The following is a 21,081-nucleotide window of genomic DNA, read 5'->3' as shown; positions in this document are numbered from 1 at the left end:
AACTCATTTTTCTTTAACTTTAAGCTGCTTTTAGAATCTTCTTTGTTCTTGGATTCTGAAATGTCACCAGAACTTGTGATATGTTTTTTATGGTCCCTCATTTGCACTTGGTCAGACTAAAGACAGCTGTGCAAAATCATCTTCAATATTTATTATTTTCCTCCTCCATCCCCCTTTGAAACTTTCATTAGATGAATGAATGCTAGCACCTCCAGATCTATCTAGCCTCTGTAACTCAAGTTCCCTCTCTCCTACTGTTCACCAAGAACTCCTCAGCTCAATTTTTCTTGAACTAGGTAAAATAAACAGGCTTGAAATGTAGCCTATTGAATATCTTACATAGTATTTTTTAATTTCTACAAACTGATTGTTTCCTTATCTTGAACAGTTTTTTCTCTTCAATGAACATGACACTGATCTCTGAGGATAATGTTCACTTCCTTTCTTGATTTCCCCTATAAACTCTTTGGGAGTCAACCTTTTGTGCTGGGCCTGGTGCCTTCTGAGTGGTGGTTTTCTACAAGCTTGCTGATTCATAGTTAGCTCTCCTATTCTATGTATAATTTCCTTTCATGCTGTCAGTGTTCCTTAAGTAACTGATGATTCCCAATGTTCATATATTAAAATGCCAAGACAAAAGTGGTATCTGTGGCTATGGTATATTTTTCAGACCAAGTAAAGGTCCTAAAGTCTAAGCAGAACCTGCAAAAGTGTAGGTTCTGATGAAGCAGCCATGACCCACACAATTGCAGAGCAGCCAGGAGTAAGCAGACATACCTTAAGTCAGGGGAGGTAAGGTGAGCATCTGCTGGGGACTAGTGCAGTGGGGTTCTCATCTATAATGACTTTGGTGATCATGACCAGTCTCTGTTGTCTCTGACCTGGACAGTAGGAGTCTTGTGTAAAAACATCCACTTTTTGGAGGTCTTCCTTTTCAGCTCAAAGTGGCGGTGAGTTCCTCAGCTCAGCTCAGCTTTTTATATAAATCTGTCCCCACCTACTTTCTATGTTTCAAAAGTCTCTCAGTGTTCTGATCTGCTGGGTAAAGTGACCTTTCTATATCAATAACAAAAACTGCAAATTTTGAGAAGTTGTTATAATATAATTAGTGAAATACTATTTTTCTCTGTTTATAGAATTGATACAACCCTGTTGGTAAACAATTTGGCTCTCTGTTGCCCAGTGATTCCACATATAGGAAAATTATCAATAATAATAATAATGGATGAGCACAAACATGTAGTTACAGTGATGTTCTGAGCAGTGTTCATAAAAGGGGAAGTTGGAAATAAAAAATGTTCAACAAGTCCCAATGATTCAAAAATTAGTAGTGTATCTTTATAATGAAATAACTACATGGCTATTAAGTCAGAGAAAAGAGTTTAAAGACATTTTTAAATACCCACAAATGAAGAAAATGTGACTGTTGGAAAACTTTATACATGCAATTATCCATACAGATATACAGAAAAAAACTTAAAATATGCATTAAATTATTAACAGCTATAATTCCTGGATGATGGCATTAGAAATAGTTGTCTTCTTCCGTGTTTACCTGTGTTTTTAAAATTTGTCTGCAATGACTTAAGTATTTTACTTTTTTAAAAAAGATTTTACTTATTTACTTTAGGGAGTAGAGAGAAGGGAAAGAGAAAGAGAAGAAGAAAAACATCAATTGTATTCCCCTCACCAGGGACCTGACCCGAAACCCAGGCATGTGCCCTGACTGCAAATTGAACCAACAACCCTTTGGCTCACAGGCTGGCACTCAATCAACTGAGCCACACCAGCCAGGGCAGTATTTTACTATTATAAGCAGATAACATACAATTTTCAAATTTAACTGCAGATAAATTAATGCAGTGAATGTGCCAATTCTATAAGCAATTATATATAAAGCCAGACTTATACACTGTAATGTTATCAATTCCAAATTTTATTCCTATTGCCTTGTTTTAATTGAGGGTAATTCTACTTTTAGAATGAATTCACACTAGTTCTAAAAAAGGAGCTAATACAGATACCATTCCTCTCCAATTTGTTTAATAAACAACTTAATTTGACTGAAAAATCAGAGGCAACAAAGACAGTTTTATCCTGATTACACACTGAAGGTAAAATAAGTAATTAAAATATATTACTTTTTAGCCCTGGCTTGTGTGGCTCAGTGGAGTGAGTGATGGTTTGCAAACCTAAAGGTTGCTGGTTCAATTCCCAGTCAGGGTACACGCGTGGGTTGTAGGCCGGGTTCCCAGCAAGGGGTGTGTGAGAGGCAACTGATCTATGTATCTCTTGCACATCAATGTTTTTCTCCACCTTTCTCCCTCCCTCCCCCTCTTCTCTAAAAATAAATAAAATCTTTAAAAAAGTAAAATAAAATAAATTACTTTTGAAAATTATTAATCAAGCTTTCCAATTATTGGCCTTGAGTGCCCTTGCAGCAGAAGTTTCCAAGTATTTATAAATATTTAATTTCTTCCAATCAGCATCTACTTGAAGACAAGGTTCAGAAAGTCCCTAAGTAATAAGTAATATAGTACGAATAATTAATGGGCACATTTGATAATTACTGAAGGTGGGTAATAGGTGCTCAGGATATATTATATACTACTCTATTTTTATATATATTTAAAATGTTTTATACTATAAAGTTAAAAACTATATATTAACAAGTACTTACACGTAACTTTAATTTCTAATTGCTTACTTAGATTTTTAAAACAAGAAAAAACTTCAATAAAAAATAAAGCTTACTTTAGTTGAACCAGTCTATATAGAAGCAAACAGTGACTGCAAGAAGGTATGAAAAGGACATAATGATCATCTCTAGACCATGCAATCTAAGAGCAGATACAAACAAAAATGTGGGATTAAGGATTTAAAGTAATTTTTAATGTAAAATGGGGGCTCTGTGAATATGGTGATTTTGATTTATGCTCCTCTTGATATATGTATTTTTAACAACCTTCAATCTCTTGTACTTTTTTGGGAAAGAGACACACACCAGGTAGTCAATAAACAAAGAGCAATACTGTACACACCACCGAGACACTTCATTCAACCAAAGTCAATGAAGTTACAGCCAAGTACAAATAACAGGCTGCATTTCATGGTGACCCAAACAATTCCAGGATAAAAGTAGAGAAACCAGAATTCAACAATGGTCATCACTTTCCTTGTTTCTAATCTCCAGAAGCTATTTCTTGAAACAAACAGTTCAAAGAAAAAAGTAATAAAGACATTGGATAGTATATGGCTTTATCAGGGATGAAGTGATATCTGTCCTGATGGCTAAGAATGGCTTTACCTATTAATGTGAATTAAAAAGTAAAGCCATTCTTACCTTATCAATGGGAATAAGTGATAACCAAGTACATAGCATCTTACCACCTTTCATTGCTATAAGAGTGTGTACTAATTTCCATACAACTTGACGTAGCTCTCTGATGTGCCTAAGATATCAGGCCTGATGACAGTTTAGGCCAGTGCTTCTCACACTCTGATATGCATCCCATCACCTGCAGAGATAGTGAAAGGAAAGTCCATGCCACTCCCAGGTGTGTAGAGCAACCAAAGGCTCTAACAAGCTCCAAGTGCTACTGTTCCTTCTGATACAGCATCATACCTTTGGTGGTGCTGATACAGAACAAATCCTAATTTCTATGCACCCATGTTCCCAAAATGGTAAACTAAGGTTGTAGGAGACATTTATATAGTCTGCTCAATCGATCAAGTAAGTTCTGGAAGTACCATTGCATTTTGTCATCAAGAAGAGAAAGCCTGTGTTAAAAGACCTTTCATCTTTTATCTAGACTCCCTTAACGACTTTAATTAACCACTATTCCTCAGGAGTAGATAAATATCTTATTCTGATAGCCAATATTTAAAGGCATCACACCTGTTAAATTATCACAATTCTACCAGGAGTTAAAACTGTCACATACTATGTACTTTGTTATATGAATTAATTACTGACATACTCTCTTTATTCTATTTAGTACTGTGATATAAAAGCAGTTCCCTTACTCAGTTCCAGCAGATTTCAGAAGGAAATATTGACTGAATCAAAATAATTGTCTTTTTGCAAGATGCACCTTGGCAAGTAGAGAAAAAAATTATTCTGTTTACTTTTTTGATAAAAGGTCTATAGCTGATATCATGATTCTCAGCTTCAAGTAACAAATATAAAAATAGGGCGGAGAAAGAAGTTTTCCATCCCTATCATTACAGTTTATTTCATTACTCTGTGTACACACTGTGTACCATGAGAATACCTGAAATGTTGAAATGCCCTGTGAATAAGAGAGTTACTGCAAGTTGATTAAAAAGTATTACATGTTTTGACCAATTTAAGACTGTCAACACCATGCTTCATTTAGACACCCACTTAACAGTTATCTAAGTCTGTTTATGACTAAAATAATGCATTTTTCAGATGTGACACAACAAAACATGCAGTTTGGGAAATATAGTGTGATAGTGAATGTGGTATGATGTGATGGTGTTTTAGAACCACAATGTCCTGTTTCTGAACCCTAACTCAGTCACTTCTATGGCGTTGGACAAGTTACCTAACCTGTGTGTGCACGAAGGTGTACCATGAAAACACAAGAACCACAGCAAGTATACTGGGAGGATGAGGAAAACAAGGACAATCTTTGTCAGTGACTAGTATTTGTGTCTTATAAAAAGGAAGGAAAACATTCCCTGGAAAAATGTCTAGTTAGTGTGTAATGGTAACAGCTCCTGCCCATTTTCTAGATGTAGGTTCAAACAAATCAAAGCCAAGTCACACCCTCCAACAAAAGTGCCCTGAAGTGGAAATCTATCCACTATTCAAATTAGGTAAGGAAAAACCAGATTTACATTTGAAAACTGAAACAAAGAATCTCTATAGCTAAATTCACTTTAGACTCCCCCAACTATACTTTTCCCTTTAAGATGAACTTCCCATGCAAACACATTTCCCAAACCACCTTCCAAGATCGGTTTGTCTGCAAGCTTGTCCCCAAAACATAAGAAGGGGCCTGGCCTGCAAGAAAGCATATATGTTTGTGTCTATTTACTTTAAAAAACAAAAACAAAACCAAGACCCAGCTACATAATGGGGTTCAGAGGCAATCCTCTGAGCACCTCAGACCTGATTCCCCGAACTCTCCCTGGCACCCATGGGGGCAAGAACTGTTGTTCTCTGGGTGCTGGCTACACTGCTATACTGTGTCCTGTGTGCTCCCGTGACTGTCTCAAGCAAGCAGAGGTGTGTGCACATGGGATTACTGCTCAGCCCCCCTATGCCAACATGTGCCAGTGAGACAGATATGACCACAAGTGGAAAGCCACAGTGTGGCAGTCAAGGGAAGAGTAAGGCCACAGCTCTGCTTTTCCATGAACATTTCATTTGTAGAATGTAGACTATGCTGAAAGCTGAAAAGCCATGGTTCTAATCCAACACTGATTTTAGCCATGAGTAAACTGAGTGCCAGGCAGACAAAGGAACCTGATGAGCTCATCACTGAGACTGTCTGGTTCCTCCTTCAAAGCGAGCTTCTATGTAGGGGCCTCTCCATCAGCACCACCCTGCCTACCCCTCCCAAAGGCAACTACTATTAACAGCTACCACTGGTGAAATGGGGAAATCATTGTTTTGGTCTTTTTTTCCCTTTCTACCCATCTTCGTATTTGTATTGAGATTAGGAAAACATTGTTACTTTCCTTTCATTTCATTTCAAATTCTCTCTTTTGCTACAGAGAAACATGTTCAAGGCTTCTTCTAGTCACAATGCACCTCCTATTAAAGCACTAGATGGGAGCTCCCCACATCACAAAACACACAGGACTGATGATCCTTTTAGCTGGTACACATATGAATTGCAAAATCTTGATAGGCACATGTTAATTCCTTGTGTATTCGGAGGAAAAGGTAACTAGTATACTAAAGCCATAGTTGACAAAACAATACAGCTTAGGATGAGGCACATGGAATCTCTCTCACACAAAATACGTTAATAATGGGCCCCAAAGCTGAGATCCATGAATGCCTAAAATCCTCTATCTGGAAATATGCAAAAATGTAAAAAACAAAATGTACACTACATTCTCAAAGGCATTTATTTTAACCTAAGTAGCAAAATCTATTTTAATGAACTGTTCTGTTCTTCTAAAGTTAATGTGTAATTTGCTTTTATTCTCCACTGCATTTAAGTTTTATCATCGCCTTCTATTTGTGCCAAGAAATGGTTTACCACTTATGGTAACGTTAGGATGATGAGCACAGACATATTATCTCAGTTATTAGATCACTGGATATGGCAGAGCCAAGACAGTGATGGGAAATAAAATGAAATTAAGAAGAACTTCATCAAACCTTAGGAACATAAGAGAATACTTACCTTCAGTTTTATTTTCCATGTCATTTCTTTAACTGAACATCACAGACACTTACATGACCTGTTTGTATTCATGTATTCTTTTAAATGTATTCATTTAAAGGGACACAGGTTTATTTGAATCACCAACAATTACTAAAAGGAACCTTCCACAATCGCCCAAAGACCTCTCACTCTTCAACCACTATGGTGAGTGAACAAGGGCATAAGCCTATCAATATGAATAATTTGGAAATAACTGCTATAAGGAGGTGCTAGGGTCAAGGAATCTATGGTTAAGACTCATACGATCAGAACTGATTTGTTAGAGTGGTTTACGTGGTGTAGTAGCCGCCACCAGTCGTGGTGGATGCTTGTGAAATCTAATAAATATAATATAGTACAGGAAGATAGTATTATGTAAGATCGTATCTCAATTTTCTCCTTGGACACAATTACGTTACACTCCAAAAACAATCTGAGGGAGAAAAAAGTGACTTCTGTAGTCTGGTACCTATAAAACTTAGGATCTGTAACACATTTGTCATTAAAATTACATGGCTACTTAATTCTCTTCCAACACGCATATGCTTTCTCTAAATTACAAGCTCTTCATTCATCTGAAATGCTACAAAGCAGTGAGTGTGCCAGGCAGTGTGCTAGCCAGGCCCTCAAGTATGAATTATGGCTTCTGTCCACAAGAAGCTCCTTGTTCAGCAGTGGATCCAAGAGTCAGAGAGAAACCTGCATGCCAAGAGGGAAGCCATTCCAAAGAGAAATGGGAAAAGGTCATGATGCACCTGCCACAAAGGATACCTATTGCTTCAATCCAGCACCCATCAAGCTGGAGGGGAAATTGTGACCCAGAGGCTTTTAAAGGTTGAATGAAGGACAGACCTAGGCACACTTAGGCCAGGCCAACAACGAGGGTGTCATCAGGGATATGATCCAACCACGACTCAGCGTGCAGTGAGGTTATGTGACAGGCAGGCAGCTGTGAACAAAGACCTCACTTACAGAGGCAAGTGCCTCACATGGGTGACATTATATCCCACGTAACCAAAGGCCACAACCTGCTATCTAAAAGCAAGTTTCATCAGAATTGCTTACTTGTGGGATGTCCTTTTCTTCATCATGCTTGCAGATACACCAGCATGGCCTAAAAAAGAAGTGAGTGTAAGTCAATGAAAACTGGATTAAAAAAATAGTTCAAACTCAAGAAAAAACTTACTTATGAAAGCTGAGATATAAAGCATGAAAATAAACTGTAAACAACCAATGTGAGAAAGGCATTTGTTTACTGAACTTTCAAAAAGATGTTAGGGGTTCTAGGAAGATAAAATGACAAACAATAGTTCATCTCCCCAAACTGCCATAAAACACAAAACTAAAATCATGTGGACAAGAAATACAACAACAAAAAAAGTGACAATCCACGCAATAAAGTACCAAAAGTTACAAAACTTGTCTTTCTGCCACACAACTAAAAACCAGGACAAAAAAATATGCAACATCTATACTGAGACACTGCAAAGACAAGCTGCACAGGACTATGAGACCAGGGAGCTAAAAGCCAGGTGGTGTCCTGCACTGGCTCAGACTGCATTCTGAACAACTGTGGACGATGCCATATGAAACCAAGAACACTGTGGTTTTCCTTGTTGAGAGTCAGACTGAAGCTGGGGAGAGGATAAGGTGGCTGGGAGTTGTGGACAGAAGGCTGACAATGAGATCTCAGTAGAGGCTCCAAACTTTGCAGGGAGTGAGGCGAGTGGAGGGACAGCTTAAGATACTAACCTGCAAAGGCATGAAGGCTGTTCCATGTCCATCTAGCCACCTCTCTAAACACATAGGGAAATCAGTAAAAACCAATAAAAGGTGCCCCTAACAAAAAAAGCTACTATAGACCCATCCTGGCATCTGTTTCCAGAATAAACTCTAATTTTACAGGGATCAACAAAAATTAAATACTACACAACAAATTTCAAATGTCCAATGCCCCAACAAAAATTACTACACATACAAAAGAGTGGCAGACTGTAAGCCTATAACCAAGTAGGTTATCACCAAAATAGTGTAATTCACAGGCAATAGTAATAACTATGATCAAATGCCTAAAAAACACAAACACTTTAAATAGGAAAATGGCAGTACAACATAAGAAACAAATGTAACTGGAGAAAAATACGTGATCTGAAAATTTTAAAAAGTAATCACAATGTGATCAATAGCTGATTAGACCCCATGGATAAAAAGATCAGTGGACCTGAGACACTGTACTACAAAGTATCCGAAATGGATCACCACACCACCACCACCACCACCACCACCACCACCAACAACAACAACAAAAATGGGGAAAATGAACAGCCTCAGTGACCTGTTGGACACATAACATAAATGAAACTGGACTCCACAAAAGAGAGGACAGAGGAAGGAAGAAAAAAACAAATTTGAAAAACATAATGGCAGAAATTTTCCAGATGTGATAAGTATCTGGATACAGCCCAAGAAAGATAAAAAACAAGGAAAACCATTCTAAGTCACATCCTAGTCAGGTTTCTGAAAACCACTGGCAAAGTCTTTTTAAAACAGCCCAAGAATAAAAGACATTACAAATCGGGAAACATAAAATACTAATTCCAGATTTGCTGTCAAAAACGATGTAAGCCATAAGACAGTGCGCTCTGTATCTTTCAAGGTGTTGCTAGAACAAATCAACCTGCTTGTGAATTCAGAATACCATAAACAACAAAAATACTTCCCAACCCCAGCATCAATTAAACATACATAGTTGAAATACACTAACGAGGAGACCATAGAAAAAAGATAGTATCAGACAAGTTTACTTCAGGGAACAACAAAAAGGTTATTTCAAATGATAAAAGGGTCACTTATTCAAGAAGTCACAACAATCATAAATTGGTTTGAACCTAATTACAAGCTACTGAAAGATATAAAGCAAAAACTGACAAAATTGACAAGAAAAACTTACGTACCCATACTTAGGGATTTAAAAACTCTTTTCTATTAGTAATACAACAAGTAGAAAATCAGAAAGGATATAAAAGACATGAACATCAGAAGCAGTCAACTAGTTAGTTTACATTTATAGAGTACTAATCCAATAATGCCAAAACACACTTTTTCCCAAGTTCACAGGGGACATTAACTTAGATGCACCATATGTTACTCACAATGCAAACTGTCAATACACTTAAAACAACCTGGAATCATACGAATTACCATATTTTTCCGTGTATAATGTGTAACAACGGTTTTGTGTGCATTATACACAGGATCATTATATCCTTGGTATGTAATCATTATAGCCATGTACAAGCACATCTTTATTTTTTCCTCAAAAATTTGGGCAAAAAAAGTGTGTATTACACACAAAAAAGTGCGTATTACACATGTTCTCTGGTCACAACAGAATTAAACTAAAAACAAGTAAGATATTTGGAGAGACCTTAGTGTTGAAAAATAAACAATTTTCTGAAAAAAAAAATCCATGGTTCAAACACAAAATCACAATGAAAATTCAATTTATTTTGAATTAAAAAAAATGAAAACAATCTATCAAATCTGTGCAATACAGCAAAAGCAGTACTTACCATATAGATAAAAATTCACGTTAGGTAACAAGAATACAAAGAAAACGAAAGACTTTTTATTATAAATACAGAAGTTCTCCTGGGTGGGGAGGAGGAAGGCTTCTGAGTTCTCTCTCTCCTTGGCCTTAGATTAAAGTGACCATTTTATAAACAAACATTTCTGCACTACTGGTACTTTTTAGGAACGAACAAATTTGCAATTTTAAAGTTAACTGAAGAAGGAGATTGGCTGATTGGTCAGCATAAGACTGTCCATTCCAGTTCACAAATAGAGAGACATAAGACACAGCCCTGATGCTGAGAATGCCATGGCCATCCACCTCCACTTTGCATGTCTTCATGCACTCAAAGTGGGCAGCTCATGGATAAAAGATAAGATACAGACTGCAGAGCAAATCTACCTGAAGGATCCCTGGCACATCTCTAGGTTTCTACACAATTAGTATGAGGAGATAAGACATGCTAAAGCAGATGGGGAAATACAGAATTCTATCAAGTTCTACTAGCACTGTACCAGGCATCAGGATCCCCCACCTCCCTTCCCACGCTGAATATAAAGCAAAGGGCAGCTGACTTTATTTAGCACTTGGTGCAGCCCCAGCATAACACACCATCCCTGTCCCTGCATCCTCGGCAAAGCTAATCAGGCCCCATTTATCCCCACAAAGTTAACTTTCCTCTATAGAAGAGTACCATGGCAGAAACAATTTCCTATTGATCACTCAGGAAAAGGTAAGCCATTCGTAATTCATCCTTAATTTTTAGGAACGAACAAACAAAGATGAACAGTCACATAAACAAAACCTCAGTGGTACAACTAAGAAAGATAGAGAAAAAGCAGCACCGCTGTTCATGAAATGATCCAAGAGCTACAAAGATTAAATAAAAGTATTGTTATCCTTGGGTTCTGGCCAAGATAGAGGTGTAAGTAGATACACTTCACTTCCTCACACAACCAAAAGAAGGACAACAAATTCAAAAACAATAAACAACCAGAACTGCCAGAAAATCAAACTGCATGTAACTCCGACAACTAAGGAGTTAAAGAAATACTCATCCAGACGGGTAGGAGAAGTGGAGACAGACAACCGGGCAAAGAGGCTGCAAGGAAGCAGGCCACACCAGTGAGGCAGCTGAGTAGAAAACTAAAGACTCAAAACCTCTAGCTGTAAATACTGTGAATACTGTGGGGGTTGTGAACGCAGGAGAAACTCCCAGTCTCACAGGAGAGTTCTTGGAAAGCAGAGCTAGAGCAGAGGAAGTGACTGGCATTGTTCCCTCTTTGATCCCTCCTCAACAGACAGTGCTACAATGCAGTGAGGTGGGTTGCCCTGCCCTGGCAAATACCTAAGGCTCCGCCCCCTTACAGCACAGAGACAAAAAAATATGGCCCAAAAGAAAGAACAGATCAAAACTCCATAAAAGAACTACGTGACGAGGAGATAGCCAACCTATCAGATGCAGAGTTCAAAACACTGGTAATCAGGATGCTCAGAGAATTGCCTCAGCTTGGTCGCAAAATGAAGGAAAAAAATGAAGGCTACCCAAAGCCAAATGAAGGAAAATATACAGGAAACCAACAGTTCCAGGAAGGAAACTGGGGCTCCAAATCAACAATTTAGAACAAAAGGAATAAATAAACATCCAACCAAAACAGAAGGAAGAATCAAGAATTCAAAAAAATGAGTAGAGGCTTAGGAACCTCTGGGACAATTTTAAATGTTCCGACATCTGAGTCATAGGGATGCCAGAAGGAGAAGAGGAAGAGCAAGATATTGAAAGCTTACTTGAACAAACAATGAAGGAATACTTCCCCAACCTGGCAAAGGAAATAGACTTCCAGGTAGCCCAGGAAGCTCCGAGAGTCCCAAAGAAATTGGACCCAAGGAGGAACACACCAAGACACATCATAGTTACATTAACTAAGACAAAGATAATGAGAGAATCTTAAAAGCAGCAAGAGGAGAGAGTTACCTACAAAGGAGCACCCATAAAATCACCAGCTGATTTTTCAGAAGAAACTTTACAGGTAAGACGGGGCTGGAAAGTCCTAAAGTCATGAAAGGCAAGGACCTACATCCCAGATTACTCTATCCGGCAAAGTTATCATTTAGAATGGAAGGGCAGATGAAGTGCTTCCTAGATAAGGTCAAGTTGAAGGAGTTCATCATCACCAAGCCCTTATTATATAAAATGTTAAAAGAACTTATCTAAAAAATAGAAGATCAAAAACTATGAACAGTAAGATGACAACAAACTCACAACTATCAACAAATGAAGTTATAAAACAAAAACTAAGCAAACAACTAGAACAGGAACAGAATCACAGAAATGGAGATCATATGGAGTGTGATCAGTGGGGAGGGGGAGAGGAAGAATGGGAGGAGGTACAGAGAATAAGAAACATAATTGGTAGGCATAAAATAGATGGGGGAGGTTAAGAATAGTATAGGAAACAGAGAAGCCAAAGAACTTATATGTACAACCCATGGATATGAACTAAGCAGGGGGTGGGGATGCTGGAGGGTAGGGGGGAGATACAGAATGGAGGGGGGATAATGGGGGGGAAATTGGGACAACTATAATAGCATAGTCAATAAAATATAGTTAAAAGAAGAATTGTTATCCTCAAGGATCTTAAGATATTATAGTTGTAAACGAGAACAAGTTATAAAAAGGAAAACAAGAGCTCTTGAAAATGAAAAAGAATAGAGAAAACTTCCTGTTTCCAGTTCAGTATGTTAGGAGCTTGGAAGTCATTACTCCGTCCTAACAAGCTAAAAAATTAACAATTCTTTCTATATTGGTCACACAGGTGTGGTCACAGGGCAAACCACTGATCCCAAAGCTAGAGAAACAGATGTGCACATACACAGAATTACATCTCATCCAGATACTTCCAGGCAACCAGCGCTGGGGCAGGAAAACCTGAAAGGTAACTGACCAACAGTTGGAGGCTCAGTGTAGACAAGTGTAAGGGATAAAAACTCCAGGAACCCAATCAAGGGAGAGATGGCGTGGGGGAGCCAAATTTTTCTGAGTTTTATCTCTAGGAGTTCTCTACCAGGTTCTCCTCACAGTGAAGATCATAAAAAAAATCCCTTCCTGATTCCAGCAGAGGGAGAGGGAAAATGCCCCTTTGGAAATATATCACAGCATTCTGCTCTTAAGGGGCCTACCCTCAAAAGAAACTACTTTATCAGAGACTAACTGAGATTAGGACAGGGAAAAATACCCAGCAACAGCCAGGGGTCCCCTTAAATGAAGAGAGATTCAAAATCAGTCCCCCTCCAGTTCTGTCCCACAAAAGGGGGAACACTTGTGAAGGTCACATCAGTGGTACAGACTCACTGAAAGACAGAGACCAAATTACATCACTATAGAATGTACCCCCCACCGCACACACACACACACAACACACATATACACCTAACCACCACCTCAGTAAAAGCTTATTCACTAGAATTCCTTTACTCAGTACATCATGTCTGGTTTTCATCAAATAATTAATTATAAGGTATATTGAAAGGAAAATCAGCAGTCCCGGCTGGTGTGCCTCAGTGGATGAATGCCCACCTACCTGCAAACCAAAGAGTCACTGGTTTGATCCCCAGTCAGGGCACATGCCTGGGTTGCAGGCCAGGTCCCCAGTAGGGGGTGTGCAAGAGGCAACCCACACATTGATATTTCTCTCCCTCCCCCCACTCTAAAAATAAATAAAATATAAAAAGAAAGGAAAGCCCTGGCTGGAGCGGCTCAGTGGATTGAGCACTGGCCTGCAAACCAAAGGTTTGCTGGTTCGATTCCCAGTCAGGGTACATACCTCGGTTGCAGGCCCAGGTCCCTGGTAGGGGGCATGTGAGATGCAACCACACATTGATGTTTCTCTCCCTCTCTTTCTCCCTCCCCACCCTCTCTAAAATAAATAAATAAATAAATAAAACCTTTTTTAAAAAGATTTAATTTTTTAAAAAAAAAAGAAAGAAAGGGAAAAAAAGCAGTCTGAAGAGACAGGAGTAGGCATCTTAACCAGCCTTAGCTAAGGCAAGAAGGTTGGAAATATCAGGCTGGAAATTTAAAATACTTATGAATAATATGGTAAGGGCTCCAGTGAGAAAAGTAGACAGCATTCAAGAACAGATGGTCAATGTAAGCAGAAAGATAAAAATTACATGAAAATTCAAAAGAACATGGCAGAGATCAAAAACAACAGAAATAAAGAATGCTTTTGATAAACTCAGCAGACTGAACACTGCTAAGAAAATAATTTCTGAGCGTGAGAATATGTCAACAGAAACTTACAAAACTGAAATGTGAACAAAATAAAAAAGACACAGGCAGGAAAACAAAACAAAACAAAACAGAATATCCAAGAACTGTGGGACAGTAACAAGGGGTATAACATATGCATAATAAAAATGCCAGAAAAACTAAATAAAGACAGGAACAGAGATATTTGAAACAATTAACAACCTATAATGTCAGACACCAAACCACAGTTTCAGGAAGCTCAGAGAACACAAAGCAGGATAACTGACCAAAGGGCGGGACAGGGGGAAGTATATATGTTTATTATAATGAAAATGCAGAAAGTCAGACTTCCTTCTGGTCAGGATGGCTCACCTGTTCCCACAATCACATCAAATTTACAACTACAGTATAGAACAACCATCATTAAGAACCAATGAAAACTAGCTGAACAGAAGTTCTATAAAGAAAGATATAATGAAAAAGCCACATCAAGACTAGTAGAAACAGCAGAGAGGCAGTATGAGCATATCCAATATCCACCACCTGGTGATTAAGATTCAGAAGAATATCTCAAGTGTACAGGTGCCCCACCAGGAGATAGGGGTTAGAGCCCCACACAGGGTAACACTGCTGTAGGAGGAGTCCCCATAACATGTGGCTGTGAAAACCAGTAGAGGATTGCATGGGAGAGAAACTAAGGGCTGCAGGAAACCAAGACACTCTGCTCTTAAAGGGCCAGTGCACACTCACTTGTTTACAAACTCACTCAAAACTCCAAAGCAGCAGCAGCAGCAGCAGCAGCAGCTCAAAATGTACCAGAGACACGTGGGGAAGACCTGAATTTACTAACTTCAGAGTAAAGGGTGGAGGGGCAGGGGGGCAGGGGGCAGGGCAACTCTCTGGTGAAGAGACAGAATGCAAGTGCTCACACACCAAACTGTTCACTTGTTTATTCGAGCTCTCCTTCTACCCATCCAGTCCAGTGCAGGTGAGAATCATATTCATACTGTCTCATTAACCTGGCTAATGCTGCTTGCTGCCCGTACCCTGGTGACTCTCCAGAGATGACACCCCATCCAACTCTGGACAGAGCCTCTTCCAGTGGCTTCTCCACACAAGCAGCCCACCTGGACTAGTGCTATGAACTTTCCCCAAATCTTTCAAAGGTCCACCCACCACCAACTAGCAGCAGTTGACTTCAGTGTCCCTTGTAGCACCTGCTAAGCAGACCCAAGCCCAGCATAAGAAGCAACTTGTCTCAACTTGCATTGTAACTACCATCAGGTGACCCTAAGCCTGGAATAAGAAGTGGCCAGCCCTAGCTAGTGTGGTTCAGTGGATTGAGTGCCCGCTTGTGAACCAAAGGGTCGCCAGTTCAATTCCCAGTCAGGGCACATGCCTGGGTTGCAGGCCAGATCCACAGTTGGGAGTGGGCAAGAGGCAACCACACATTGATGTTTCTCCCCCTATCTTCCTTCTTCCCTTTCTCTAAATATAAATAAATAAATAAATAAATAAATAAATAAATAAATAAATAAATAAATAAAAAGAAATGGCCAGTCTTGGCCTGTTATGTAGCTTCAACTAAGGAGCCACAAACACAGCACAGCCTCTCCCAAGCAGTTTCCAGCCCAGCACAAGCAGCAACTTACCACAGACAACTTTGTAGCTCCTACTTAGCAGCCCCAAACCTGGTACAATCAGAGGCAGAACAGAACCACACTAGAGCTACAAAGATCCAAGGGTTGACTCAGATGGCACCACAGCCCCACTAAAGCAACTCCTACTGCTTTTTGGAGTCAGCCCATGCAAAACAGCTTGTTCTCTGTAGTCAAGGCCAGCCCTCAAAGCCAGTCAGCCTGAGGGTCAACCCCACCCATTGATACATCATAATTAAAATGCCAAAAGTTAAAGACAAAGACAGAACCTTAACAGTAGCAAGAGAAAACCAGTTAGACACAAAGAAGCACGCTCCCCTAAGACTATAAGCTAATTTTTCAACAGAAATTTTGCACAAAATATTCAAAGTGGTTAAAGGCAAAGACCTACACCCAAGGTTACTCTATCCAGCAAGGCTAACACTTAGAATCAAAGGAAAGATAGAGGCTCCCAGAAAAGAATAAACAAATAGCTTATCACCACTAAACCAGTATTACAAGAAATGTCAAAGGTACTTCTTTAAGTAAAAATGACCAAAAATAGGAATAATAATAGGAAAGAGAAAATTCTCACTGACTAAAGCAAACAGTAAAGGCAATGGGTTAACCAATTATAAAACTAGTACGACGTTTGAAAGACAAGTAGGAAGACCAAGGGTAATTACAACAATAAATTAAGGGATAGACATAAACACACCAAACCCCCCCGCAAAAAAAAACAACCCCAAAACGTAAGAGATAAAAGTGTAGTGCTTTTATAATATATTTGAACATAGCTGGGTGTATATGAAGAACATGGTAACAACAACCCAAAATTCTATTAACAGTATACAAAAGAAAGAGAAAAGAATCGAAACTCAACACTAAAGTTATATACATACAACTATACTTAATTAACAAGAAAAAAGTTATATACATAAGAGACCAAGAGAGAAAGAAACAGAGAAACAGAAACAATCAGAAAACAATAAAAAGGCAATAACTACAAATCTATCAACTACTTTAAATGTGAATGGATTAAATGCTCCAATAAAAAACAGAGTGGCTGGATAGATTATTTTTTTTAAAGACATGTACATATGCTGCCTATGAGAAACCCACTTTGGATTGAAAGTCACATACAGGCTGAAAAGAAAAGGGATGGAAAAAGGTATTTCATGAAAATGAAAATTAAAAAAAAAAGCTGGTGTAATCATACTTCTTTGATGTAAAAGAGACTTTAAAACAAAGATTGTTAATAAGAGACAAAAAAGGGTATTTCAGCACAGGCCTAGTAGCTCAGTTGGTTAGAGAATTATCCCCATACACCAAGGTTGTGGTTTGATCCCAGGTCAGAGCATATAATAAGAACCAACCAAGGAATGCATAAGTAAGTGGGACCACGAATCCATGTTTCTCATCCCCAGCCCTTCCTTTCTCTAAATTTAAAAAGGGAATTTGATGATAATAAAGGGATCAATCTCAACAACATTTAACTCAATAAATTTAAGAACACTGAAATCCTATCAAGCACATATTTCACTTACAATAGTATGAAGCTAGAAATCCATTACAAGAAGGAAACTAAAAACACAATGACCCCAAAACCTATGGGATGCAGCCAAAGCAGTTCTAAAAGGGAAATTTACAGTGATATATCAAGAAAGAAGAAAAATCTCTGAAAAACAATCTAAACTTACACCTAATGTAACTAGAAAATCAACAAATAAAACCTGAAGTGAGTAGGAGAGAACTAATAAAATTAGGGCAGAAGTACATGCAATAGAGAAAAAAAATAAAGGAGAAAAAACAGAGGGGAGGGGAGGAGGTCAAGGAAACCAAAAGCTCATTCTTTGAAAAGATGAACAAAATTGATAAACTTTGGACCAGCCAGACTCATAGCAAAAAATAAGCCCAATAAAAAAATCAGAAATGAAAAAAAGTGACAACCTCACAGAAAAGCAAAGGATTATAAGGTAATACTATGAACAATTATATATACCAACAAATGAACGACTTGAAAGAAATGGATAAATTCCTAGAAACATACAATCTTCTGAGACTGAATCAAGAAGAAACAGACCCCTGCATGGTGTATAGCTCAGTGGAGTGAGTGCTGGTCTGCAAACCAAATGGTCACCGGTTCAATTACCAGTCAGGGCACAGACCTGGGTTGCAGGCCAGGCCCCCAGTTGGGGGTGAGCAAGAGGCAAACAATGTCTCTCTTCCACATCGCTGTTTCTCTCACTCTCTTTCTCCCTCCCTTCCCCCGTCTCTCTAAAAATAAATAAGGAAAATCTTAAAACAAAAAACAAACAAAAAACCCCCACCAAAAACTGAACACACCAATGACTATTAACAAAATTAAATCAGTAATCAAAAACAACCTCGCAACAAACAAATCTGCTGGACCCAATGGTCTCACAAGTGATTTTTACCAAACATTCAAATAAAAATTAATACCCATCTCTCTCAAACTATTCCAAAAAGTTAGAGTGAAGGCTCCTAAACTTGTTTTACAAGGCCAGCATTACCCTGATACCAAAACTAGACAAAGAAACTACAAAAAAAAAATTACAAGCTAATATCCCTGATGAATATAGATGAAAAAATCTTCAACAAAATTATTAGCAAACCAAAGTCACAAGTCATTAAAAAACTCATCATATACCACGATCAAGTGACATTTATTCCCAAGATGCAAAGTTGGTTCAATATCTACAAATCAATTAATGTAATACAACCACGTGAACAAAATGAAGAATGAAACCCGTATTATCCTATCAATAGATGGATAAAATAGTATTTGACAAAACCCAACATCCAATTTTGAAAACAACTCTCAGCAAAATAGGAGGGAATATACTTTAATATAACAAAGGCCATGTATGACAAACCCACAGGGAACATCATACTCACTAGGGAAAACCTAAAAGCATTTTCCTTAAGATCAGAAAAAAGACAGGGTTGTCCACTTTCACCACTTTTATTCAACATAGTATTGAAAGTCCTAACTACAGCAATCAGACAGGAAATAAAAGGCATTTAAAGTGGAAAGGAAGAAGTAAAACTGTCATTATTTGCAGATGACATTATACTATGTAGAGAGAATCCTAAAGAATACACCAAAAACTATTAAAACGAATAATTTGGTAAAGTAGCAGGATACAAAGCTGATATTCAGAAATCAGTTGCATTTTTACATACCAGTAACAAACTATTAGAAAAAGAAATTAAGAGAACAATGGTGCTCATGGATAGAAAAAATTTACATTAAAATGTCCATACACCCAAAGCAATCTAACAGTTTCAATGCCATCTTATCAAATACTAATGGCATTTTTCACAAAATTAGAACAAATAATCTTAAAATTTATATAGAACCACAAAACACCTCAAATAACCTAAGCAATTTTGAGAAAAGACAAAGTTGAAAGTATCATACTACCTGATATCAAACTATATTACATGGCTATAGTAATCAAAACAGCACGGTACTGGAACAGAATATACAGCCCAGAAATAAACCCATACCTATGTGGTCATTAATCTATGACAAAAAAGGCAAGAATATGCAATGGAATAAATGTAAGTCTCTTATACAAATGAACATTGGGGAAAACTGGACACATGCAAAAAAAATAAAACTAGATCATTTTCTTAGAATATATACAAGGATAAAATTAAAATGGATTAAAGAATTCAATATAAGATCTGAAACCAAGTAACTCCTGGAAGAAAACATAGGCAGTAAATTCTTTGACATCACTCTTTTCAATATATATCTAGATAAGTCCCCTCAGGCTAGGGAAACAAAGAAAAAAATTAATGAAAAAGTTTTTGCACAGTAAAGGAAACCATTAACAAAACAAAAAGACAACCTATTGAACGAGAAAAGATATTTATAAATGATACATCTGACATGGAGTTAATATCCAAAATATATAAAACATGTACACCTTAACACACACACACACCTGATTAAAAGATGGACACAGGACCTGAATAGACACTTTCCAAAGACATACAGGTGGCCAACAGACATATGAAAAGATGCTGAACATCACTAATCATCAGGTAAATGCAAATCAAAACCACAATGAGATACCACCTCACACCTGTCAGAATAGCTACTATCAGTAAGTCAACAAACACGAGTTATTAAGAACGTGGAGAAAAAGGAACCTTCGTGGAGTACTGGTGGGATTACAAATTGGTACAGCCACTATGGAAAATGGTATGAAGGTTCCTCAAAATATTAAAAGTAAAACTACCACATCACTCAGTAGTCCTACTTTTGGATACTTATCCAAAGAAATCCAAAACGCTAATTCAAAAAAATACATACACCCCTATGTTCATTGCAGCATATTTACAATAGCCAAGATATGAAATAAGTGAAGTTAAAATGAACTTTGATTTTTCTTATTTAAAACTGAACTGAAGTCAGGCCACATACCTGGGTTGCAGGCCACGGCCCCCAGCAACCGCACATTGATGTTTCTCTCTCTCTCTCTTTCTCCCTCCCTTCCCTCTCTAAAAATAAACAAACAAACAAACAAACAAACAAACAAATAAATGAACAAAATCTTAAAAAAAAACCAACCCTGAACTGATAAGATTTTGTTCAAAACAGTACTAGTACTAGTAAATGGACCAGAAAAAGAATTAGAATACTTTGTATAAGGTACTCTTTAATAGCACTGAAGCACTACAGTGTTATTTTGAAGTGAATTCAAATAGTTGTAAATGTATATTGCCAATTCTAGGGCTAAAAAAGTTTTTTAAAAACACACAGTTGACCCTTAAACAACACTGGGATTAGGGGAGCTGACACTCCATGCAGTCATAAATCCACATATTAACTTCTGACTCCCCCAAAACTTAATTACTAATAGCCTACTGTTAACTGGAAGACTTAACAATAACATATACAGCCTATTAATACACATTTTTAATATGTTTTATACTCTGTATTTTTACACTAAAGAACACAGTATTAAAAAAATAAAATACATTAACAGTATTCAGTGAAAAATCCACATGTAAATGGATCTGCACAGTTGAAACTCACACTATTCAAGGACTAATAGTAACTGATATGCTAAAAACAAAGGGAAAAATGGAATCTTGAAAAATGCTCTATTAAAACCATAAAAGGTAAAATAAGAGTGAAAGACAAAAATTGAAAGTAACAAGGGCAACAGAACA

The 21,081-nt window shown here is 37.7% G+C and overlaps 1 protein-coding gene across 4 annotated transcripts in view; it reads right to left on the bottom strand.

The window, feature by feature from the left end:
* Positions 1-21,081, bottom strand: part of SPIN1 (spindlin 1) — a 77,909-nt gene that overhangs the window by 18,268 nt on the left and 38,560 nt on the right. For 3 of the 4 annotated variants that reach the window (XM_045833842.1, XM_045833839.1, XM_045833840.1), the window contains one exon: positions 7,476-7,524. In XM_045833842.1, coding sequence (XP_045689798.1) covers positions 7,476-7,501 — 26 coding nt within the window. In that variant the 5' untranslated portion in view covers positions 7,502-7,524. Of the gene's footprint in view, positions 1-7,475; positions 7,525-20,329; positions 20,407-21,081 lie in introns of all 4 variants that reach the window. The other variant, XM_045833841.1, reaches the window with a different exon arrangement.

The sequence above is a fragment of the Phyllostomus hastatus genome, unplaced genomic scaffold, assembly GCF_019186645.2.
Source record: "Phyllostomus hastatus isolate PE091 unplaced genomic scaffold, TTU_PhHast_1.1 phas_contig_195, whole genome shotgun sequence".
NCBI classification, from domain to species: domain Eukaryota; kingdom Metazoa; phylum Chordata; class Mammalia; order Chiroptera; family Phyllostomidae; genus Phyllostomus; species Phyllostomus hastatus.
Note: the sequence above shows the minus strand (reverse complement) of the source record. Positions and strands in the feature narration are given on the sequence as shown.